General features: G+C 45.9%; 1 protein-coding gene across 1 annotated transcript in view; it reads right to left on the bottom strand.

The window, feature by feature from the left end:
- Window positions 1–13,480: 13,480 nt before the first annotated feature.
- The window catches only part of TTYH3 (tweety family member 3), a 94,244-nt gene continuing 81,711 nt past the window's right edge, over window positions 13,481–26,013 (bottom strand). Inside the window, exons 12-14 of the mRNA XM_065412370.1 lie at window positions 22,633–22,809; window positions 21,569–21,644; window positions 13,481–13,604 (exon numbers count right to left, since the gene is read on the bottom strand). Of these exons, the coding sequence (XP_065268442.1) occupies window positions 13,533–13,604; window positions 21,569–21,644; window positions 22,633–22,809 (325 nt within the window). The 3' untranslated portion in view covers window positions 13,481–13,532. The remainder of the gene's footprint in view (window positions 13,605–21,568; window positions 21,645–22,632; window positions 22,810–26,013) is intronic.

Raw genomic sequence — 26,013 nt, 5'->3', positions numbered from 1 at the left:
CTAAACTGGTTTGAGCTGGTGAGGAACGCCCTGATCTTAATTGGTCCAATCAAAGGGAGACTTCCCTGCTGGCCCCGGCTCAGCACAGGGATCCCACACCGGCCATGGGAAATGCAGTGTAAATGCTTGTGTAATTGAAAACAGAGAGCAGATGAAACTGGACACAGCAGAGAAAGTCCCTCCATGGAAAGCGTTTTCACGTCTTTACATCCGATCCTGTAATTACACAGCCAGGCCCCAGAGCAGCTGCTCTCCCCCACTGCTAGGATCGCACGGGTGTGGCAGGCCCAGCTCACACTCCCCTTCCCCCATCCCCCCGCTCATATCAGGGAACAAAGGATGTTGTCCAGCTCCATGGCTAGGGTCCCTCTCCCACTCCCCTGCGTCACTCCCATGGCGAACACAGCCAGGGGGGCTGTCACTCAAGGCAGCAGAGGCTCTCCTCTCCCTTTGACAGCCAAAGAGGTGACACTTCAGAGTGTCACTGCCACGCTCCACAGTCAGTGCGTGTTACAAGCTGGTGGGGGGTGGAGGCAATCTGGAAAGTCCTTGTGCAGCTCGGCTGAGAGTTTCATTCTCAGAGGTTCTCCTTTAGCGCACACAGCCCTTTTGCCTAGCCACTACCTAAGGCCTGGAGACAGGTCCAGGCTGCGGCGAGACAAGACACGCTGGGCAGGGTGCTCTGAGTGGTCATTAGTTGGCTAGCCAAGGAGGGAGCCAAGCTCCAAGCCCTTCCTGGCAGGTGGGATGTAAGTCAAGGTTGTCTGAGCACAGGAGCTCCTGTGAAAGCTTCCTGGCCAGTCATATTTCATAGTGCCGTGGCCACTGGTGCCTGGCAACTGCTCTCTCTTCCCTCAAATTTCTTTCTTGTACCAGGCCCTGCCCCTAGAGTACAGCATCGCACCACTCACTAGCCTTCCTCAGGTCAGACAGGATCCAAACAGGGCAGGGACCCCAGCTGTCCTCCAGTAGGACATGCCCAGCACCGAGCACCAGGGCAGCACTTACTGAACAACCACCACTGGGCTTTACAGAGCCCCCTTCTGGTTGAGGAGCTATAGCTGGCCCAGGGGAATCATGCCAGATGGATGCTGGAGAAGTTATCCACAAAGGATTTTGCTTTCCTCCAGCTCCTTTTTCCGAGGGTTTGAACAGCAATGAATTAAAGACGCTGGGTGTGTGTGTGTGGGGGGGAGATATCCTACTGGCTGCTCAGCGCTAACCTACCATAGCCCTGCAGTGCAGAAACGGTTGTAGGAAGTAAAGGAATGTTGGCCAGAACTCCATTTTTGGAGGCAGACGACCAAACCACAGAGTCAGGGCCAGTTTGTGAATGGGACTGTGCTGCAGAGCACAATGAAACAGCAGCTATGCTACCACTCCTGTATACAGTTCCCCAAGCTGCTGGGCCTAGAGAAAGGCTCTTTTGCTGGGGTTCAGGGCTGTCGCTTACCAGACAAGCCACGGGGGAGTGACGCTGTGCCTCTATTGTCTTGTACTCAGGGCATCTCACTTTCAAGACTTTTCTCATTCTCCACCGTGGGGCTTCAGCATCACCCTGTGGTCAAACAAATCCAACTGCTCTCCTCAGGCTTCTGTTTAAGGTGGTGTAATGGCCTCTAGAAGATAGTCTGGCCTAACTTATCCACCCCTTCTCCCTGGCAGAGCTGCATGGACAGGCCCCATGCATTCAGGCAGACAAGAAAACTGAGTCATACTCCACATTTTGTGTTGGGAGGAACAGGTTGGAGGCCCCTGCTCCCAGAAATAGCATTTTGCCCCTCTGATTAGACATGTGCCAGGGGATGTCTCCTGTCCCTCCTCTTCTGTAAAAGGAGACAGCCAAGAGCTATACGTAATGGCCCCTGAGCTGGTGTGCGACTTAGAACAAGTCACTTCCAAACTTTGTAACATCCACTAATTTTAGGTGCCCAACTTGAGCCTCCGAGTCCAATTTTCAGAGCACCTGCAAGTGCCACTAACTTCAACTGACAAGTGGAGCACACAAAAGTTAAGGGATGCTTTTGAAAACATGGCCCTGTGCCTCCCTTCGCGCCCCCCCCCCCAAATCACAGCTACCACCTCCCTTTGCCAAAAAGTACCTAGAATTGTTCCTTCCAGCTGAGCTTCTCCACCTACAAAGCTTTATTCTGACAAATACTTAACCCTCGCTGTACGGTTCTCCCAGGGGATTGTCCCTGAGCATAGAGCTGCACTTTGCACATTGGTGCGTGAGTAGACAGTGAAGTGTAGAAGTGTGGAGCGAGGATTCGAGCCCTCCCTGCTGGGAAAGGGCAGGGCAGTGCGATTGGAGAGGTATAGCTTCGTTAAAGGTCATCGTGCAGGTGGCATTCTCACGTTCTGAGCCCTGCTGGGAGATAGCAAAGCTGGTAAAATATTTACTCAGTGAACAGGACAGGCACTCGCTCTCTGTCAATGATTGCTCCTCACACTTTCCAGTGGAAGCCAGAGACTCACTCTCTCTTTGAGATGAGCTCAGGTTTAATCATCTCAGCTGGAAGGTTGGAGGGGGAGGAAGGAGGTAGAGGACACAGACACTTCATCTCCAGACAAAACAAGTGCTTTCCCTAGGGCCCACAATGAGATGAAATGAAGCAAAGCTGGCAGTTATTTGGGAGGGAAGGTGGTCTTGCCTAGAGACGAGTCCTGCCAGGTTATTCACAAGGCAACATAGGGAAGTCAGCACTGTACCTGTGTATTGATACAGCTAGGGACGGGTGGCCTTCTGGAAGAGTTGCACTATAAAGCCACAGCATTCTCATTAATGCTGTCTCAGCTCAAACTGCTCTCCTTATAAGATTATTCCTAGCTGAGATCCAAGTACAAGGACACAGATTTCAGTTATATTAACAAGCAAGAACTGTAAAAAGAAAGTTCACATCCTCATCCAGATTCAGATTGACACTAGGAAAAGCAAAACATCTACCCCCTTCATAGAAATTATCCTAATTCCAAAGAAGTCTCCCAACAGCAGAGCAGTGTTCAAGACTGCCAAATAGCTTTCAAGCCAAGCATACCGTGTGTGGCTGCTGCTTTCTACAGTGAGAGATACACCAGCACAGATCAGCCCAGAGATAATATCTTCAGATGTAGGAGTGACCCTCATTACCCTCCAAATCCTGATATTTGTTCAGGGACAACCACCACCAACTAGCCAGATTCCTTCTGGACTTACCCCAGGGACTTGTAAAACAGTCTGGTTCAAAATATTCTGCCTTAATTCTGAAGTCAGAGGATTTGTGGCACATGGATGGAGTCATTTCATACGGCACCTGTTCCATACTAGGATTTAGGCTCCTTCTTCATTTCCCTTTATTACAAGGGTTTCATGGCCATCATGTTGTCCCTCCAACACCTTGCCCAGACATTTCCATTGGCTAGAACTCTTTCCAAACCCAGCTCATACCACCTACTGGTGTCAATTGCTAGATCAGTGAATGGCTGAGCAGAAACACAGAAGTCTCCAGCCACAGGAGTTCAGGTAGTGGATGCCTAAGCCTTTCCCCACTATTTGGGCTACCAAGTTCACCACCCCTTCTCCGGTCTCCAGCAACAGGGTGGGAGGCAAGATGGGAATAATTCCTATGGCCCATGTGCACTGCAAGGTACTGGCCTTCCCTTGGCCACACTCAGGACTTCCCAGTGCTGCTGCGCGGCAGCGCTATGAAGCACAAGTGTAGTCGCGCCGCCAGCGCTGCGAGAGAGCTCTCGCAGCGCTGTAAGTACTCCACCTCTCCGAGGGGAGTAGCTTGCAGCACTGCGAGCGAGCGTGCAGCGCTGCAGGCTCGGATTACACTGGCGCTTTACAGCGCTGTACTCGCTGCGCTCGGGGGGGGGTGTGTTTTCACACCCCTGAGCGCAGCAAGTTGCAGCGCTGTACAGCACCAGTGTAGCCAAGGCTCTTGAGTTAAATGGTTTAGTGGTGTGATGTATCTGCAGCCCTGGGAGCTTGTGCTGCAATTCCTGTCAGCTTCCACAAGGTGAGCAGGGTTAGGCCAGGTCACTACTTAAACAAGAAGGCTTCACCTTTCCAGGCAGTGGTGTTGATTATTCAGTTGGCTGTAATCAGCCCTCTGGAGCAGCAGCGGACCAGTGCTGCAGAATCAACATGAGGCCCTTGTCTTTTGGGCAAAAGGCAGAACTGTGCTCTGACAATTTATATGCATTTAAGATGGTGCAGCACTATTGGTTAGAATAGGGGTAGTGAGAAGTTGCAGAAATTTTATTCAACAGATTTATGAAAAATGGCTGCTTTCTAGGGGAAAATGGGAGAGGGGGGATGTGGGGGGGGGGGGGAGGGGAGAAGAAAAAAACCCACCAAACATCTGAAAAATTTTAGCCTAAGCCGTGAACTTCAGTTGAGAAATGGCTCCGTGGTGTTGCATCGGAGTTGCAATCAGGGTGGCCCGTGCTCCCATTCTTCTCTAACGGCCAGGTTCTCCAAGTGGCCTCACCACAGCGTGTCACCTAGCATAGAGAACATGGTGCATCATGGAAGATGTAGTATAGCCAGGGAGCCCAGCCCTTAGAGAATAGAGACGAGGCAGCTCTGTGAAGCAGCATTTTCAGCCTTCAGTTTTTCCCCTCACCAAAAAAACCCTTGAAAGGTTTTGGAAAAGTTTTTGTTTTTGTTTTTTTGTTTTGTTTTTTTAAAGAAATCTATAGTAGAATGTTTTTGCGATCCAGCTCTATTGTTAATAGCTTTGTTTTGACCATATTCTAGCTTGGGTAATGAAACCCCACCTACTTCCAGTCCCACTGCAACAGCACTGGGACATGGTATTTACTTCCTGCCCTAAACAGCTATTACACCTATCAACAGTAGCTGCCCAAGCAGTGGAACATAGCTGCATATCAGTTGTGGGGGCAGCGATCCCTGTACATTCCCTTACCTGCTTCACAGGCCGCAGGGCTGTTTTGTGTCTGTAAAGACTCCTAGGAGGATATACATGACATAGAAATGCAAAGTATTAGTATCCCAAAACTCATGAGTTTATAGGAGAGAGAAGCCTAACCCAGCCCCTCCTTGAAAGCTTCCGGTCTGGCTCCAAGACACCACTGAAGTCAATGGAGTCTTTCCACTGACTTACAAAGGGCCTGACCCCAAACCCACTATCTCAACCCATCTGTTTTACAGGTGCCTTGCAGTGCCAGGGACGACTCCTGTTAATCTGATGCACAGGTTGCTCCTGAAGCCCTGTCCTAGGAGGCAGCAGAATACCCTGACCGGAGTCCAGTGAGCTCTCTGTATCTGGGGGGTAGATCAGAAGTTGAATAACAGCAACGGGCAGTATGGGGGGGGGGGGGGGAGAAAGGAAGGAGGAAACTGGACAGGAGGAAGGGGAGGTAGCAGTAAGAGTGATCCAGGACATTCTATTGTGCCCTACAGCTAGAATCTCTCCTGGAAGCCCTGTTTCTTTCACCCAGGCAAGAGGCTGCACAATCAGATCTCAATGTGGAGCCTGCTGCCACCTGGTGGTGACATTAAAGTACTGCACAAATATACAGCAGATCAGAGATGCACAATACAGATGACCACCACTTAAACGGAACCCAGTCTGATCACATACCTGGTTTCTCAAAGCAAATTCCGTGGCTGTGGGGCTCTCGTGCTAGCATTTGGGTTAAAAAAATTTTTACTGGAGCGTTTCCATTACCAGATTACTCTGCCTTCTCCCTAGTACCATTCACGATTCCTTCCCTCATGCACGAGTACTCCGGAGGTCCCCATTTCTTTCCCTTCGCAGTAACCCCATCCTAAAATGCTTGACTTAGTTAGCTGGGACGAGTGGCAAGAGCTAGCAGCACTATCGGGAGTTTGGCTTTACTGTGGTTTCCTGGATTTAATCTTTTCATGCACGTGGCCCTCAATTCATGCAGCGGTCAGGGAGTAGAACCGACGGTAGCTAGTAAAACCCTCGACGAAGACTGATACGAGTAGACCGAACAGATCAACCAAAACTGCAGTACAGGAAGGAAAAGGATTTATTTTGCTGTTGTGATCAGAGGATGATACAGATGAACTGCAAAAACAAACACCCCACTTATTGCCTACTCTGCAGCCAGGTAAGGAGGGAAGACAGTTCAACTACAAATGGCCCCAGTCATCTTGCCTTCAGGTGATTATTTTATGGAGCAGTTTACATTAATTTTGTAGTCTTCTGAAGGGGTCTGTGAGGGTCTAACGTGGGATTCCCCCCCCCATTGTATTCGTAAATATGGGAATGTGTACAGTCAAGTGAACTTCACCAGTAAAGTTAACCCTTTTTCATTTGTTGTGGTTCAAGCACACTACAGAGAACAACAGTTGACAGTGAGCTTTTGGAACCATCCTAAAAATCTAGCCCCCTGGTTGACATGTCCAACACATTAGCTGGACAGTTCCCAAAGCAGAGTATGAAGATTACTGAAGAGTGTGGTGGGCAGGTGCACGAGCACACCCACACACACTCCAATCACCAGTTTTGCCATTTCACCTGGGCACTTGTTACACCTGAATGTGACAAACTGTCAAAAAGTGTTATGCAAGACAGTGACCAGGAATACTCAATAGCAGTTTTCAAAACTCGGTGGATCCAGTGTTTTTCCCTTCCAAATGCCCAACAGCAGACTCTTCAGTAGAGAGAAAATTTTAACTGTTTTTAAAGGATCACTTTGATTTAGAATTTCCCCTTTACCCTTTAGGTGTGTCTTTCAGCCTTTCCAGAAATGTTATACACCAAATTTCAGAATAGAGTCCACATTTGGAACCTGGTTATAAACCCCTGAGACAGACCATATTAGCAGATTCCAAACTATATCCTCCACAAGGCACCAATTCTGGAAACACTTGTGCACTTGCTTAACTTTACCAGTTAAAGCACATATGGTAGCATTAGCACAGGGGTTCTAAACTGGGGGTCACGAGGTTATTACATGGGTCGCAAGCAGTCAGCCTCTACCCTAAACCCCGCTTTGCCTCCAGCATTTATAATGGTGTTAAAATATATTTAAAAGTGTTTTTATAAGGGGGGGGGAAATCCCTTTCACATAGCAAGCCTCTGAGTGTGGTCACCAGTACAAAAGTTTGAGAACCACTGCATTAGCAGGATTGACACCTGCTCTGATCATCTGATCTCAGTGCAATACATAGTACTAAGTAATGTTTCTATTCCCTTTGCCTCCACTGACTTTACACAACATTGTACAATGTTGTGTACACTTAGCTGTGTAATAGGCAAAATAGGTCAAAATTAAAGCAAGAGATTCTACCAATAAAAGAAAGTTACAAAATAGAACAGTGCTATGTAGTTTCATTTGTTTATTTTAAAACATTAAACCCAAGCTGAATAGAAACCACAAGTTACATTTAGGGTTGTTTTTTTTTAGTATTTTCAGAACAAAAATTACAGTAAAAAATAGCTACGGTACAATCAATAAAACTACAGAAGAAAAAGGAAAGATACAAAATGGGTTCACTCCTCAGTTTAACCCTCACAATTTAAAAACGTTTTAGGTAAGTGCAGGAATACTTGAAAGGAACTAGCAGGTCCAAAGGTTTAAAAAAAGTATATATTTATATATTATACATATATGTATATAAAGTGGTATGATATACAGACATTATGGTTAAGAATAAAAACAAAAGAATTACAAAAAGGCCAGTTACATGTTCACCAGTAAGTTTCCGTGCACAGTGTCAAAAACAAACTAAAAACTTCCATCTTAAAGATGATAGTTAACTAAACCCACAGGGACTTCCCAGCTCACATTTGCTAACAAGGGACCCGAGGCATATGATTCAACAGCTGGGCCACTAGGGTTTGATCCAAAGATGACTGAAGTCAAGAGGAGTCTTTCCATTGACTTCAGTTGCCTTTGGATCTCAGGCCCCTGGAGACGTCTGCTGGTTGATTTGCAATGTGAACGTGGGAGGGAGGGAGTTTGGAATTGAATGAGGAGAGATGCGGTACTGAACGCCTAGAAAGACCCTAATGGTAGGAGTTACCCTCTCTAGAATAAAACTTCACACTTCGCATATTGTCAGGTCTATAGTTTTCCATTTCCTTTTGTCCAGGCCCTCAGATTGCTGGGCAGTTTCACAGATCTCAGAAATAAATAATTAAATCATGCCTCCTGTCAACGATCTCCAACCCGCCCCACCAGTGGGTAGCCCCCATTTTTACAAGGGGAAGCTGAGGCACAGAGAGGCTAAGTGATTTGCTCACATAGCAAACAAGCAGCAGTCTGGGGTAAGAGCTACGAGTCCCAGCTCCCAGCCCTGCACTTTAACCACTGGGCAACTCTCCTTCTCCACACTTGGTGGAGCCACACACTGATAGCTGAGGGGCAGCAGGAGGCTCCACTCATCTGTTTGGAAGGTCAGCCCACTCAGTTTACGAACGGATAACATTTAGAATTTTCTGCCTCCTGATGCTACCACACCAACAGTGCATAGGTCACTCCCCGATGTCAGCCTCTAGTTAAAGAGGGGGAGACCGGGAGTGCAAGGTGAATCATCTTGGGTGAAATGCAGGGCCAGGGCAGGGTGCCCTGCCAAGTCCTCTTTCTCGACAAGCAGTAGAGTCTGTCCTAGATTGGTGGGGGAATGTTCCACCTGACACTGTTGGCTGGTGTCCCTGCACAGTTGTGGGAGAGTGTGGCTTCTTGGCCCAGTGCAGGTGGTTGGAAGCCTGGCTTCCCTCAATACTCCTTGCTGCAGGCTGCCTCTAGCAAGGAGCCTCGCTCTCTCTGGAATAGAGAGAGTCCACAGTGCTAGTGCCTCCCACCCACAGTCCCAGCTCTTCCAGGCTGCTCTGGCAGAAATACACCACCAAAAGGGCTAGAGGGAAGGTGTGCTAGGATAGCAAACATGCACTCCCTCCCTCTCAGCTCCTTTTGGATTTCTGGCCACGTTCAGGGAACAGAGCCTGGAGTTCCCGGTTGTGGAGCCAATGTCTTCCTGCATGATGCTCCAATACTATCCAGGTGTATCCTGCCTGGTAATGAAGGACCTTGCAAAGCAGGGAAAGAAAAAGCCACAAGGAGAGTTCCCTTCTCCCCGAAAGCTACACTGTCCCTTTAGGCACCATGAGGATCTCCATTTCCTTGCTTCATTCATCCCCCTGCTCCTCAGGTCCTGCCATGTAACCACCACCCTTCTGACAGACGATGGGAACCCACCTACCCTTAAATCAACTTGAAGGGGCCCAGTCAGCAGACTGATGCTCTCCCATTTCTCCCTCCTGTAGGGCAGTGTGCTGTCTCTGCACCAACCTCAAGCCTTGACTGCCCCCAGGGAGAGAAAGAAACTGGATCTAGGAGTCAAAGATGGGTTTTATCTATATAAACATTTGTACCACGTAGGCACTTGCTCAGCAGAATGGTGTCCATCTGCTACCCACATTACGGTGCCAAGAATAACGAGCAGAGCACAAGGCCAGCCCATGGAAGCTGTTCTTTCTGGGAAAGCCTGGACTGTGCACATGAACATTACACGTTCTAAGGGCAACTTGTGTGTGACTCCTCCTCTGGGGCCATTCCAAAAACTCCCCTCATGCAAATCGGCCAGTTCAAAGCACTCAAATGGACACCCCCCCGTGCCCACAGAGCTGGCTATACAAATTAATAACTAATAATTAATAATGGGGAGAACTCAAAGAGGATGGGGGGCAATCAAATCCCCTCCCCCGGTCAGGTTTGGTCACATGATGGATGCTGCGATCTCCATTTGAACCCTTTTATCAGCAAGTAAAATGAATTCAGTTAATATTACATACAGGATACAAACACTACAGTTATATTCCCAAGACAGCACAAGAAATTCACAGCCAAGTCTTGATTCGATTTCCTTTACAATTACAATGCAGTTCTGAACACTGGACACAAGAGTCCAACATGCTATTTACATTTCACATTGTGGAGATGTTGGTGTGCTTGAAAGGTCTCAGTTCCAAAATCAAAACATCATTTGTACGTGACGATGGAGCGGAAAGAAAGCAAACAAACCAGACAAGCCGATGACTTTTTTTTCTTTTCTTTTCTTTTTTTTAAGTGCAAACAATGTCTTTGCTGCTGTCACCTTTCTAACCACACAGGAGCTGCCTCCTGTTTTGCGGTCAGCCAGGTGCCCGGAGATCAGAGTCTCACAGTTCCCCTGAATTTTGGAGCCATGTACTAATAAGCAATAACGTGGCTTGATTCTGAGATGATTGTGTGCTGTTGAGAAGTCAGCTGGGAAACATTCGGAGTGATCTGGCATGGACATGTCACACATTAAAATGCAATACAAATTACAGAAGAGGAAGAAAAAAAAAAAAAAAAAAAGACACTTTACTCACTGTATCTAAGACTCCCATAACCAGTAGGTCCACTTACAACAGATTACTCTTTGTCAGTAAGCTCCTGCTGTTCACCTATGGGGGAGTGGGGGAGAGGAGAGATTCTGGGAGATCTTGAATTTTGAGATGTCTACTCCTTGGCCATGCTGTGCCCACATGCGTTCAGGGTTTGCACACAGACTACACCAGACTGGTCACTTAAGACTACAGCGATCACTTCACACCCGTGCTAATGAGCACATGCTACTGGCTCTGCAGCAGATCCATTTGGACCAACCCCTAGAGGTGCCACACCGTTGCCCAATGATCCATATAAAAAAATAAATAGAAACGTGTTAAAATAGAGAGGTCCCTGCATCACATGCAGTGGGACAGCAGGGCTCCGTGACTCTTTACAAAAGTGCAAAATCCATGTCAAGAAAAGGAAGTCCTGGATGGAACCATGCAGTACACAGAGCACACTGCAGTCTTGTTCTTGGCCATTTGGGAGTGCACAGTGTCCCACAGAATTCTTCCTTGGTACACTTTCAAGTGTCAGAGCACAGATCTCCAATCAGCAACTGGCTATAGCCTTTGAGCCCTGTTACAATTTGTTCTGGACAGTACAACCGATTAAACTAAGCCTGGGAAGGAAGCAAGCTAAGGCAGTTTCCAGCCTGGATACTGCACTGAAAGGTATTGGCTCTTTGTTATTCCCAGCGTTGAAACTGCTGGCTCTGGCATGCTGCACCCGACTTCTCCTAAGGCCCAGTGGGAAAACCCATGTGTTCTTTGTACTGCAAAAGCTGCTGACAGATGCACCTGTTTGACTGAAGTTTATTTCCTGCTTTATGCTCTTCCAACACTTACCTTACAGGACTAAGGCCATGCTACTGAGAGGCATGGAGCAGATTTTGGGGCGGCTCTTCTAAATCTAAAAGCCTGAAGTATTTGAGTCTGGGCAGCCTCTAGCTGACAGACAACATGGGAAATAGTCCAGTCGACTAGGGGAAAACAGGGATTTGTTTCTCTCTAAAATGACGAAGTGTGGTTTCAGTTTTCCCCACTCGATCATACCAGCTGTTATGAGCATCCAACTGTCCAGAGGCTTGTAAGCCAGCAGCGCCACACGCTTGCATACCACCCACCACGCACATGCAGCTCTCACACCAGGCTTTAAGGGATCTGTGATGGAACATAACTAGCGTTTACCCTGAGACCCCCTCTCCCGGAAAAACTGGTCAGTGTGCTACTTTCCTTCCTTCTTTCTTCCCCCTTCCTCCAAAGGTTGGAGGCTAGTCCATTAGTGGCTTCTATCTCCTTGAGAGGTCTCAAAATATCCCTTTTCTTGGAGTATGTAACTTCCCCTAGAGGAAGTATTGGCATCCTAGTTAATCATCTGTGGAATATGCAAAATGTTCCCAGAGTGGCGATAACTCACCCCTAGTAAAGGGAAAAGGACAAGATCTGGAGAAGTCTGATATCATCGTCCAGAGCAAAGGCAGATTGCTAGGCTGACTGGTCCACATTATGGACATTCACTATACAGAGCAAACTAAAAGATGAGAAAGGAGTTCTCCTTTGATACAATCCAGATATTGTGGTGCTAGATTTGAACCACGTGTGTCCTGTGGCCCACCTCCGATTTATGAGATTTTGTACTTTACTTCTGTTTCTTGCTTAAGTCTCCCTAAGCAACTAGGTTAAGACGGCTTGCACAGAAAGGAAAATTCAAAAGGACGATTCTTTTACCGACTTGAGTACAAAGTTCATATCCATTTATCGCACGGCTGCGCATGGAGTCTTTTCTAGTAAAAAGTGGTTTATGTCCTGTAGAGCACCATTCTTCAACAGAAAGTACAGAACTGGTGTAGTATGCTGCCCCCTGCAGGGACACTCCATTGCACCGTGGCCCATGCACAGTGTGCTAGGAGTTTATTCACACGTGCCTTGTGTATGGCAGTTAGTGGTTACCAGTTATGACCAGAAAAAAAAACAAAAAAAAAAACAACCTAACAAACCAACCCCCCCAAACATTCATGTTTTAAGACTTGTTTTCTGGAGCGCAGAACCAAGGAGGCTGCAACCTTGCTGCTCTTATGACGAGCTTTGGGCTGAGGCCCTGGGATCCTCCTCTAAAGCCAATGCCTTGAGACTTGACTTTTCTACTCCAAACATTAATGGAAGAGTCCAGCAATCTGTCACAAGTAACTCCTTGCATTTGCTATATGTTCACTGGACCTTATAATCTCTCTTGCTCTTGCAAGTTGACTGTCCCATGAGACCTAGTGCCAGGCTATTGCCCTAGAGATTTGAAACGATTTAGTGCAAAAAACCCTAAGTCTTACAAGTCTTTTCCTGGAAAAATTTGGCACCAAGTGAATTGCTGGCTCCTGTGTGTTCTGTGTGCACCCAGTCTCACAAAAGCAGCGCCCAGAATGCCATCTGTGATTACAGGGGCTTCCCTGATGGAGCAGAAAGGTCAGGCTCACCGCAATGGGCAGGCTGGGGTGCATCTGAGACAGCTGGCTGGTGCTGAAAACCGCCTACTCAAGAATGCAAAAGCTGGTTATAAAGAGGAAAGAAAAAGCTTATTTAAAGTCACCAGAGGAGAGAGTGGAGCCCAGGTCAGACTCCCAGCTAAAAGTAGGTATTCAGTGACACAGGATGAGGGCCTCCGCACAAGGTATCGGGCAAGAAGACTAGGTGCACGGAATTTTAAGAGTGTACATTGGCATGGCTTTCCTGATCTGTACAGTATAGCCATGGGCTCGGAGCCTCTGCTTCTTCAGTGCCCTACAGACTGAGCAGCTCCGCTGGATCACCACACAGAACTGAAGATCTGCAACATTTTTCCATCCAGTTCTTCTGTGGAATGGGAGAGGGTAGGGGAGACCGAAGTAAAAATATTTGCAAATGTTTCCTGATAGACTGTTGACAAAGCTGGTCCCAAGTAGGTGAATCCCAGACAAACTGGTGATCTCGCGCAGGTGCTTGCTCGCTCTCTCCAGGTACAACTAGGTATAGGTTTAATTTGAAAGGGGCTTCCATTCAGGTTGCCAATGCACAGGTACCAGGTTGGAGGGGTGGTCTGTATTGGAGAAGCAGGAGTTGCACTGGGTTTGGGACAGGAAAGCAGGGTTGTTCTACACGGACAGCACAGAGTAGCAGCAGTTGGCACGTTTGTTTAGTTTTACTGTGTCTGCGTTGTTTTTAATGCACACTGCCAGAGTCTGGGCGAGGTTGGTTGGTAGCGAGGTATTTGGCTCTCATGCTGGAGGTGTACTGGAGGAAGACAAAAAAACACACAGTAAGTCAGAATGATTGATGTGAACTCTGAATCAGACTATTAGCACCTCCCAGCTCACTTGTGTTGGTGTTTACAGCTTACCAACGAGCTGTGAGCATGGTCCTCTGAGGCTCTGACAAGCAATCTTTCATAGGCCATTACGCAGTCAACTCTGAGCGACTAACGTTTTTACTCCTGCTACAGAAAGAGGCTGGCTGAGGCCTTCATCTAAGGACTAGCTGATTTAGTCAAGCTCCCTAGCAAGACGGAAATACCAGCATCAAGAAGCAATAGACATAATTTAATCCAAGTATTCTGAACGCAAGAGAAGAATGTGGGTGCAATGCATGTATAAAAACCCACCTGTTAGGATTTCAAAGTGGCTCAGCAGTCAGATTGCCACTTCAGCCCTGTAGAAGATGGGGAGGTTGGGGGTAAAAAGGTGGGAAGGAGATGTGTTTCATGTTCTCAGGAGAACAAAGAAGATGTCAATAGACCATATGCATCATGACAAGGATAGCTTAGAAGAGGACAATGAGGTTATGCACAGGGCAGTCATCTGTCCACAAAGGATAACCACAAGGCTGGAACTAGACTGATATCCACCAACAATAACTGGATGGTTAGTATCAAAACCTGGCTTTGGACAGTTTTCCTACAGCCTGGCAGCAATAAAGGCGGATTCTGGAGTGAAGGTGGAAATTCATGGTGGCTAGATTGTTTTTAGAAGACAGCTCCAAGGGAATCTGATAGCTGAATGATATGAACTCATCCAAACCATCTTCAGTTTTGCTAGAATACAGCAATGAAACCCTCAACACCAGGACTTGTACACAGCAGTAAGGACAGAGACACTGTACCTTCATGCCAGCATGAAGCTCCCGCCATAAACATTGTTACTGTTTCCACTTGGAATTCCACCTGGTGTCATCATGGGGTTAATATGCTTTACAGCTGGACAAAGACGACCCAGATGTCAGCAGGGTTAATTCCTGCTCCCCTCCTGCACCCTCCTTTACAAAGAGCTGCTATGAACTTTGTGTTTACTTCCTGATAATGCTGATCACAAACTGAATGTTCAACCGTTAAGCTGTGTCACTTAAAGTAGCAAGTTCACCTGGCAAAAAACAGATGTGTAGTTATATAACTAAGTGTAAAAATTAAACTCCATTGTGAGGAATCTTTCCCATTTGACGAGACCATTGTGAAGTGTTCTGTACCTGCACAGCAGAGACCAGAGCACTATGTACAGTAACAGCATTTCGCCATTATTCCATCAGTGTCTAGGAATAAATCTGTATCATAGAAGAGCTCACCACATCAGAGTAGAGCAGAGGGATCCCCAGTTGTATTAGCTTGTAGAGATGTTGATGCTTTGTTTGTATACCCACTGACTGCTCATTTTTAAGTGCCTTCCTGCATTGGAAATGTTCAGCCTGAGAGAGGACATGGGTGTTTTGTGGTAACAATGACCCAGCCCATCACTAGCATCTAAACGTAGAAGAGAGTGTGAGAGTGAGTGAGTGTGTGAGTGTGTGTGTGTCTCTCTCTCTCTCGGGTCATCTTATCTGTGCTCTCACCATTGAGAAAAGGACTGAAAAGGAGTCTAGCAGTACTATGGATGATGTTCTACACAGGTGTGTAACTATAGTTGCCCCACTGCCCCCCAAAATAAATAGTTTGGGACTCTGATAGAAACACACAGAAGAGTTAAATGCAGTAAGCTCAAAGTAGTTTAGAAGTTCTCCTCCGAGGAACCCATACAAAAGTAGAGTATTTCAGGGACAGCAGGCAGAGCTGGATTTTCCCACTGGCGTCACTAGAAGCAGGAGTCTTAAAAAGAAGAATTTTTCTGACAGTAGCACTCCATCTGTGTTGTGCAGGTGGGTGAGAAGCAGGGCCGGAGAAGAGAAGTGGATGACTGCACGAATTCAATTCTCCAAGGTTCTTAAATTCAGTGTTTAGATAAAGAATCTAGGAACATATTTTCCACATCCCTTCCTAGAGAGATCATACACGTAGACCTGCAGCCGCCAACTATAGAAGAATCGTTGAATCAAAAGAACAGCAATCTAGTGGGGTGCATTAAAGGATGTACCAGATACACCCAGTGGCATGCAGAGGCCAAAAGATATTGGACCTGCTCCAATTTATCCATGATACAGAAGTCTGAATAGCACCAAGGAATAGAACAATAATTCAAACTAAAGGCAAAATTGGGTAGAAAGTGAAACAGAAGATATTGTTTTAAATTCAAGCCTTCCTTAAAACCACCATAAGATGTCATACAAGCTGACAAAAGCCAGGGAAGTCAGAGTTAAGGCTGATGTTCTCAATTCATGCGTATTGTGCCTTACGTTGTGTCCACATTACAATTTTTAACCAACTTTGTAACCAGTTACTGGCAAGGTTAGCTCTACATAGGGTTGTGCATCCACACACTACATAGTTAGAACTTGGTAGTAAGGCAGCTAACAGTGTTTTGCTCCTCTGGAGTCAGACAGACACATGATGTCTTCTCGTAACCAGCTCACCTCACTGTTTTGGGAGTGCGTACAGAACCCCTAGCAGAACTGGCTGGTCCTGAGAGTGCGTTACCCCACATGCAACAGATACCACTCTGAGATACTACTCCTGCATTGCACTTCCGCGGGAGCATGGGAGAAGAGCTCAAAGAGATGTTAACATCAAGGTGGGCTCGTAGATGCAGGTGCCCTGTCGGTGATGTCAGGAAAACTGCCAGAGGGACACAACCTGAACTGTGTTACCTGTAACCATTCAAGTGACTAAACATCTAACTGAGTAGAAAGCCACTATTAAGAGTTATAGCGTGGACAGACATTTGGGAAAACAAAAACAAAAAGACAGTTCACAGCTAAGTTAAAGACAAAGTACCATCCTCAAGTCAGTGTTGGCTGGATATTGCCTGTCTGTGACACAACCTTGAAGTTATTTCAAGGTAGACTGTTGTATTTAATTTCCTTTAAAACAAAACAGAAAAAAACACACAACAACAAACAAAAGAACAGCTTTCATAGAAGGTTATAAAATCATGTATTATGGATCCTTCCAGCATTCTGGCTAGGACTCTCCAGGTGCCTATATACCTATATATATTCTTTTAAAAACCACGTAAGCAATACAAGTTTTAACATGTATTTTCATCATTTTATTAGCTACCCTATCAGGCCATCATGAACCACCCAGTAGATGGATATTTTGATTGTCCTGATGTCTTGTGCTTTGACATACATCACCGATCACTTACCAACCGTCAGTGAGAACTACTATGGTACCATGTACATTTGTGTTTTAGCATTTCTGCAAAAAAAAGTGTACTCTCCCCACCCCACCCCCCCAATGAATTAGACCCCCCCCCCATTATGGGGGAAAAAAATTCAGACAAGTTCTGTGAGCACACATTGGCTAAGTAGGTGCCTAACAAATACACTTTGCAGGCACAAAAATTCTTGGCCGCAAAAAACTGACGTGCACACAGTTATGACTTTAAGAGGCCGTATTTGAATGTAAGCCAGGTAAATCTTGTGGTCTTTGCAGATCTTGTGGTACTTCACAGCATCACAAACTATACTGCAAGACTGTACTATGTATATGCACCACTCCCATCCAATATAACCCCTGGGGGCAGGGGAGGAATACAGTACTTATGTACGGTGGCTCCCTTTCAAAAATGCTAAAACCCCAAGGCTTACCCTAGTTTAATTAGCTGCAAACTGAAGCTTCAAGGCTTGAATTTTATTTATTTTTAAAGTCTGACCCAAGTATCTTAGACAACTTCGGGTGCAATGAAAACAAACAAAAACCTGCCTTTTTTCAGGGCAGGGAAACAGGGCCAGCCAGTGGATCCTGAAATCGCAGAGTTCTAGTTTTTAAAAGAGAACTATAGTTAAACCCTGCTTCTAAGATGAGCACAATTTGCGAGATCTTTGGGAGAGTGCAAGAACCTTTTATCTTTGCAAAGCCACATAGGATTCTTGGTCTGACCTTGGTACACAGAAAAGATTCTAGGCTGAGACTTTGTCAAGTTTCAGTCCAGAGAATATTTTAAGTCTCGAGTCAAATCCCTGTAAAACAAAGTTTAAGGGTCTATCAACACTATTTATTGTAAACACAATGTTGCTAAGAGCGCCACTATAATACCTGCAGGAATAAGGAAGCAGGAAAGCACCAAGCGCGGATGCTCAAGGAAGGTCTCTGCAAGAGTGCTATAAGAGTGGAGAAAGCGGAGACATTCTGGAGAGCACTAGCACATGCATTAATTGTTCACGTAGATTTCCATTCATACACTGTCACAGAGTGCACCAAGGCAAAACTGTATTTCCCCCCCATAATTCAGCCAGCATCTTAGAAATCCCCAAGCACATCACAAAGCAGAGCAGACAAATGGCAAGGCGGCAGACCAAGCAGTGACATGAGAGAATGGGTATCTAGTGTGAGGCGACAGCAGAGAAGCCCCAGCAGGAATGGCGGATGTGGAAGAGGAGCAACAGCTTTATGTACAAGTATGTCTGGGGACAGGATGCAAACTGTGGACCATACCAACCCAATTGGAAAGAATCCTGCATTCCAAAAGGTGCCAACGTTTCCACTTTGTTTCAATGGTGATTAGAGTTTTCTTTGGACTGATTGCAATGTACTTTATCCAGTTACAGTGTGTTGCTCAGGAATTCAGATTACACACCATACTCCTCAACTCGACCAAGTCACACAGTTCATGAGCTACAACTACAAGACCTGGTACCAACCACTTACTCATTCCTACTGCAACTAGTTCTGGTTGCCGACCACCATGGGGAGGGAAGAAATACGGGCTATCCTGGAGACTGGTTGTAACAGCATATTAATTACTCTGACAATGAAGCAGTGCAAGGAAACGACTCACTGACACGCCATCCACAGCGTATGCAGGAAATTGAGGGAATGTTTTTGGCATACGAAAGTGTTGAAACAGAACTAGGCAGAATCAAGAATTTTAGTGCTTGTGCCTGGACATCAGGGGAAAGTCGCTTACTTGTAACCCTGAATGCAAGGATAAAATGGAAAGCTATATATGTGAGCTCGCAGTACAGCTGGTGGTTCTAACAAGCAATGTGCAGGAGCAATTGTTTGGTTTTAAGATTCTATGGCAGAACATAATGAAAGTGGCAGAAAAATCTCTGATTTCTAGCACATGCCATCGTATCAGTGAGCAAAGGAGTAGTGATAAGGGTTCAAGGGAAGCCAGAGGTGGTAACAGACAGCCAGTCCTTATTAAAAGACAGCTATGTTGATCCACATTATCGTTACCAAGTGGATACCCAGGATGGGGGTAATTCTACCTTGTGCTTAGAGTGTGGAACACTTTTGGTTTGGCGCACTCTCTGGTGCCAGGTGTAGATACTGTTCTTCAACTTGGAATCTGTGGATTAAAGCAGCAGTGACTTTGGCTCCACTCTGAGGTGTGGATGCCTGGCTGTCAGAATGCATACAAGAAGCCTTGCCATGGTGAAATGTTGATATTGCTCCTTTAGTCAGCACCAGGGCAACCCTGGTTAGCTTCAACCCTTGGCAGGAGGGAATGCGGGGAGGTTCAGGGAGAAGGAATGTGAAGAAATAAGGCACTGGCCTGGGGTAAATAGTGCAGGGATGGAGGGGCGGGTGGGAGTGGAGGAGGGGTTGCGCAAGAAGGACCTTATTTCAGTACCTGTTCCATTTGAGGGCGCGGTTACCAGTACGTCCGTGCACTGTCCGAGGGCTTAAACTGCCAGCTCATATGGCTGCTACTGTCCATGGCAGCCAAATACAACTGTGATGATGCAGGAGAGAGAGAGAAAAAGAGAGTGCAGCCTCAACGTGCATGAAAAACACAGTGCAAGCAAGTGACACGCTGTGGTGTGTGCCAGTGATAGGGAGGGCTCTACCACCCTACAGGAATAGCCCTGGGTCAAGAAGGAGGAGAACGATGAAAGGAATGACTGGGGGGGAAAAGAATAGACAAACAATGCAGTAGGTGATTAGCTCTCCTAGGATTATTGTGTCTTGGTTTTCATAATCTGGTCCCACAATCAAAGCGGAGCAGGATACTTCAGTCCTGGCCATGCACTGTCTCTTTACTCTGCTTGGGTGGCTCCTTTTTGCAGATCTCTGACACCCCCCCCCCCCCAAACAGGGAGCATGAACACAGATATTTTTTCTGTGCAACCCCAAACAGCAGGAATCGTTTGCTGACTAAGTGGGTTCAGCCTTTTCTTCCGCTCCTGAAATAGCCTCAATTGCTTAATACAGAGATCTGCCTACATAGACTCTGGAGGATCCTCTCTACCCCACTGCCTACCTAGGTGGCAAGCGCAAAGGGATCCATTCCCTTTCTCCTACCCATGTGGTGTGTGAACACCCTCAGACAGTCCCTTCCACTATCTAGGATGTACATTCTCCTTCAGAAACCCCATTTCCTCCTCTGCTTGGGTTCTTCCTTGTGGTCCAGGCAGGGAAGCTGATACATTCTCCATCCCACCTCCCACACTTAGACAATGTCCCCCCGCATAGCCCTTCTCTCTGGCTGCCCCAAGTGAAATTCCTTTGAAAAAACCCTTACCAGCATCTCTCCTCAGAAACAGCTGGAAGCACCAAGATTTAGCTCCACATTCTGGGCCATTAATGCAACCAGCTACTGAAGAACCAGGGAATCCTCTCCTCATGGTTAGAGTTCCTGCAGAAAGAAGCCTCCTTTTTCTGAGGCAGAAGAACTATGGGGTAGGAAATGCTGTGTGGCAAGACCTTGCCTCAGAGGAATAGGATGAACAGGTCTGTGCAGTGTTAAAGGGACAGTGCATTTGCTGTAACAGAGAATTCCAGCAATACAGCAGCAGTTTATGACACCGCACTGAAAGCTGCGGCTGACCTTTCTCTGGAGCCAGCTCCATTGCCAAGAGCAGATAACGCTTTCTAAGCTCAAGTGCTGAATGTCAGGGACCTGGAACAAGTTTTTTTTTCCATTCTAAGCAAGCTTCAAGAAGTTTGGCCAGTTTATGAGAAGTATAAAAATAAGTGCTGGCCTTCCTGTTTGCCACTTTTGCCTCTTCTAGATTTAGAAGAGTCTTTTGTTGTATGAAGGCCCCACTCAGTGAACTGGGCTTAGCCCCTATGGTGTGGTTTTTCATTAATTATAATGGATGGCCTGTTATTAAGTATGCTATGCTGCATCCTCAGGAACTATTAGCAGGTTGGTTAGTTAGCATTCTGATGGCCCATGGCAAAAAGGTGGTATTGCAGTAATGAGATTACAGCATCTGGAGAGAGAGGTGAATACTCACCTAATTTTATTTTTTTAAATGGATAAATAAAAATCCATATTTTAGTCTATCGAGTAAAATGGCTCCGAGGCCACTTCAAGCTCCTGATTACCAAAGAACCTTCCATGAAAGATTTTTTTCTCCTTAGGAAATTAGATACAAAAATAAGAATTCGAAAGTTGTGAAATGAAAATAAAACCCTTCAAAAAGGAAAAAAAACTTCATCCTTTTGTTTTCACAGTGTAAGTTAAGGAGAGATTCAGCATTACCTTTGGGTTTACTGGTTCAGCAGTTTATTTTGCAAACTTAAAGGACCAACCCCACAAGCAGTTAGTAACTGTGCGTGAGAGACACCCATCTCACAGAAGTCACTCAAAGTTACTCACAAGCTTCAGTGGTGGCAGGATGGGCCAAGAGCGTTATTAGATTTTTATATTTAATTTGAGCTTTTTCATACATACCATGCCCCAAGTAGCATCTGGGCTTTTATTTTCAATGGCAACTTAGACATGCCTTGTCTGTTAAGTTTTTCACCATTTATGGACCAGATCTTCTGCCTTGAGCCGCACAATCAGCTCCCCCTGAAGTACATAGGAGTGGCATGTGCATATCCCCAAAGCAGAACTTGGCCTCGGATGTTGAAGCAGAGAAGCAATAAAGACACTTACTGAGGGAGGTGGAGACTCCCGGCCAATCAGAGGCGTGTTCTCACAGCGGGGGTTCTGGAAGTTTGCATTCTGGCTCCTATGAAAGGGAAATATACATGGTGATAGGAGGACACATGGCACATTCTCCAGCATAGAGACTCTGGAACTGGCACAGGATAACCCACAATGCAGGGTAGTATTACCTCCCACAGACGCTCTCTGGAACCGTCATAATTCAATTCCCTGGAATGCTTTCCCTACATGCCAAATGGGTCACTTCTACCTTGATCAATGGGACACTAACATGGGTGCCTGTCCATCTCAGATTACACTCTCATATTCCATTTATGAAGTACCCATCTCAGAGTATCTGATTTTTTTTTAAATGTAGAGCTAAACGAAGCCAGCCTCCCTGCCCAAAAGTTAACAGCCACAATAAATGTGGGAGAACGAGATAGATGAACCAATCCAACACAGACAGTCCTTGCAGCCAGCCAGCCAGACACTCCCAGGGCAGGAGCTCTGTAGAAGGGATACCTAAACTCAGACTGCCCTGCCTGAACTAGATGGATCTAGAAAGCAAAGACTGTTGACCTCAACTGCCTTGGTGTGGACAGTCTAAAGCTGCTGTCATGTGGATTTCCACCACTTGGGAGGCTTAACACTTCTCTTGCAAAGCAGTTACCTCTGAACAGTCCTTAAGGAACAAGACTCGTAATAGAAACTGGTGACACTTAACTCCATCCCTTCCATAGGCAACACTGTAAATCCTCTAACACAAGGCAACTCAGTACTTTCTAGTCATCTACCTCGTGTAGTTATTTCTATTAGAGAACAGAAACACTTGCCAATGCTGCAAGTAAAAAGATCACTAAGATCAAGCGATATAAACAGAACCTTTTATCACTCTTCCTCTCAGGCTTATCACACTGCTGTTAGTGAGCTTGTTCATTTCCCAGGGCAGCTGCTGCAGAAAGTGTTCTTTAGCTATGCTGTGCAATGGACACCCGCAACTAAAGTACAGCAAAGTATTTTGGATGGAGATAGCTACAACATGGCTCCTCTCCTCGCTCCTGGCTACTCACATGTACTCCGTGACAGGAGCATTGCTGACTGTGTGCGCGGCCGCTGGAATGCTGGTCTCACTGCCATAGCTACTCCCACAGCTATAGAGGCTGGGCATGTGCACCCTGTACAGATTATCGTGGGTTTGTCTGTTCCCTTGAGCAGTAGATTCCTCCTCCCCATCATCATCCGAGCTCCTGTAGGAAAGAAAGTTTATCCTAATAGCCTAGAATTGTTATGTTAGTGGGGCCTGCAAGAAACCAGAGCACATGGTAATCCCAGTAACCTTCTAATCCTCCTCCATACATCCCCCTTAACAGCCAGTCAGCATGTGCCTCAATATGGTAGCATAGATACAGACCCCAGCAAGCATCTCCTCCCCAACCACTAGAGTGACTCAGGCCTCCCACAAATACCATCTGGACTTTCTCAGACTTGCATCTGAAGAAGTGAGGTTCTTACCCACGAAAGCTTATGCTCCCAATACTTCTGTTAGTCTTAAAGGTGCCACAGGACCCTCTGTTGCTTTTTTCAGACTGCAACGTTTTCCATATTGTCCCAAAGTCCTTCCTACAGGGCTTGGCAGAGAACGCAACTCCACAGATCCCCCAACCATATGAACTGGAGTGTGGACACACCCAAGAACACTCGGCGCTTGTTTAAATGGGGCACTGGTTGCAGTATTAACCTTATACCAGGTCTCCCTCATACTCATACTGAAGTTGCACTTTGCCGCGTATGTCTATTTCTTTAACTGATTTCCAGAGGTCTTCCATGTGACATACCGTAAGATAAGAAGGTTGATTCTGCAGTAGTTCTATACCATGAACTCCCACTGAAGACAATGAGAACTCCATTCAGAGTGGCTATAAAAAAAGGTCCCTTTCTACTTCAGTGCATACAACAAAAAACTTTTGGAAGCCAGTGCAGTAGGGCTTAGCTACTGTGGGATTAAGGCATTTTTGCCTAGAGCCCTTGATACTTTAAACATCTGATTTTGATGTATTTGTTTGGACTATTGTTCTCTTGGGGTCAATGTTTATACCTATACCTTCGGGGTTATAAAAAAGTAAGTCATCCTACACTTTGTAGGAATGGAAGGATTGATTTTATGAGAAACATGAACTTTATGAACTGAGTTAGTTCTTAGTCACTTTTTTCAAAGGAGAACTGTACATCAAGCTCTATGTAACAATGGCACCACCTTATTCAACAGATCTCCCCTTTGTGTGCAACAGTTATATATTTGTTAAAATCCACAGATGTATTTTTGCTATTTTTACTCTTAAGCCCTGCAGAGCCCCCCAGCTATGAGAGCGGCATCTGAATCCTATTTCTCCCTGGATAACAAAATTGCCTAGTAACTGGAACAATCTGTTCCATCTGTGTAAACCCAATGAAAACAGAGATTGGAAGAGTTTACCCTGCAGAACCTTCACTACTAGCAATGATGCACGTGAACTAACTAACTAACTAACTAACTTTAAAAAAAAAACAAAAAACACACACATCACCAACTCAGAACCCAGATCGAGTTTGCAGTTGGGAGAAAAGTTTGTTAACAGGACACATTTAATATGCAATCAATGAGAAGCAATCACTTCTCCGAGCACTGCTACACACCAAACCTTCAGCTGAAGGCCAACTGGTAGTCAAACAGAATACCAAAGGAAGAAACAGACTAGTAAATCTTCCATGATATCCTACTTCAGAACTATTCTCTACCTGCTGATCTAGGATTCCAGAGAAACCACATCTGCTTCCGTCTCCTCTAAGCTGTCTGAACCCAACATATCTTTTTTTTCCCCTGGTGCAGTATTCCTTAACCAACTTGATTCTTCTTCCCTCCCTGACATGTAGTCCCACCCCCAGCCCAATGATCTAAACCAGTGAGCAACCTATCAGGAGCAGACAGCATGCACCTCCTGTGAGGTTGTCATGAAATGATAATACCTATTTCTTACACAGCACTTTTCATCAGATTTCAAAGCGCTTTACAAGAGAGATCAGTACCATTTTCCTCATTTTACAGATGCATGAATCTCATATTCTTAGCCACACAGTATAGCTCATTATTGTTAGGCCACTGGAGTCGATTTCACAACAGTGTGTGTTTATCAGAGGCATAGGTGAACACTAGGTTACTCCTCAAACCGAGGCATGTAATTCTGGACTAAGCAGGTGACAGCAACAGAGCTGGTTTATAAATCTGAAGAGACTGACACCAAAACCCCCATATGCCTGTAATGTATATCTTAATCCTTGGAACGCTGTTCTAAATATTTACAGAAATCAAACCACACTGCTAGAGACAACTTGAGATTTTGTTGATTATAATCAACAATCTAGGATTTTTTTTTTCTTTTTTTTTTCTAAAAACAAAGTGTGAAAGGAAACACTAGGCAGTCTCAAATCCAGGCACCACATTTCCCACCAGCTGAACGCTGTACACATTATGTTAACACTGGCAAACCCAAAGAGATTGCAAGTCAGTGTGGACTCCTGCACAGCCTACACCTCTGCTTCAGTTTGGAAGAGCAGATACAGGTATCATTGCCCATCACTTGAATTGGGTGGTATGGAAATTTTTGGGCTATCGCAATATTGCATTACTGTTGCGTAACTAATTAACCTAATTCCGGCCCCTCCCATCCCCCTTCATGGATTTTCTCAGTATAGGGATACTGGATACTACACTGGACAAGTCGATTTCTGATAGGAAACATTCCACACTGGCAGGGAGCTGGACCAAACAGGACGACGTCTCCAACGTCTATGATTAGAAGACAAGTTATCGCACGTCTTGTCAGTTGCCTTTAGTGTCAGTACCACAAGGTGACAGTAAAGTTTTACTAAAGGAGGCAGACACTGTATTTTACCTGTAAGAGAAGCCACTACCTGAACTGGGTGCAGAGAGTACAGGTCCCAGCTTGATATGTAGACCTGCTGTTTACTGCTGCACATGGAAAGAGCATCAAGACCTCCAGTTGTTTTCTGAAGACATTGATATATTTCAAAGTGCCCCCTCCCCTTTAAACCAAAAAACAGGAAGGGCAGCCCTCACCACCCCAGGAAGTCTTCCTAACGCATTTGAGTGCCTCCAGTTCTGTACACTGAGCCTCGGACACTTAAAATCACCTAAATCGTATTTAGAACATGAACGTTTGTTGAACACAGGGTACTTTTCAAACAAATGAAAGCTAAAACGCCAATGCAACATGTCGTACAGAAACCAATGCGACAACTGGCCCTATGACAGATGGACCAATAAATCCTAGTCTCGTAACAACATAAGAATGGCCATACTGGGTCAGACCAAAGGTCCATCTAGCCTAGTATCCTGTCTTCTGACAGTGGTCAAATGTCAGGTGCCCCAGGGAATGAACAGAACAGGTAATCAT

This window comes from Emys orbicularis, chromosome 10 (assembly GCF_028017835.1).
Source record: "Emys orbicularis isolate rEmyOrb1 chromosome 10, rEmyOrb1.hap1, whole genome shotgun sequence".
In the NCBI taxonomy this organism is placed as follows: domain Eukaryota; kingdom Metazoa; phylum Chordata; order Testudines; family Emydidae; genus Emys; species Emys orbicularis.
This window is presented reverse-complemented; position numbering and strand designations above follow the sequence as displayed.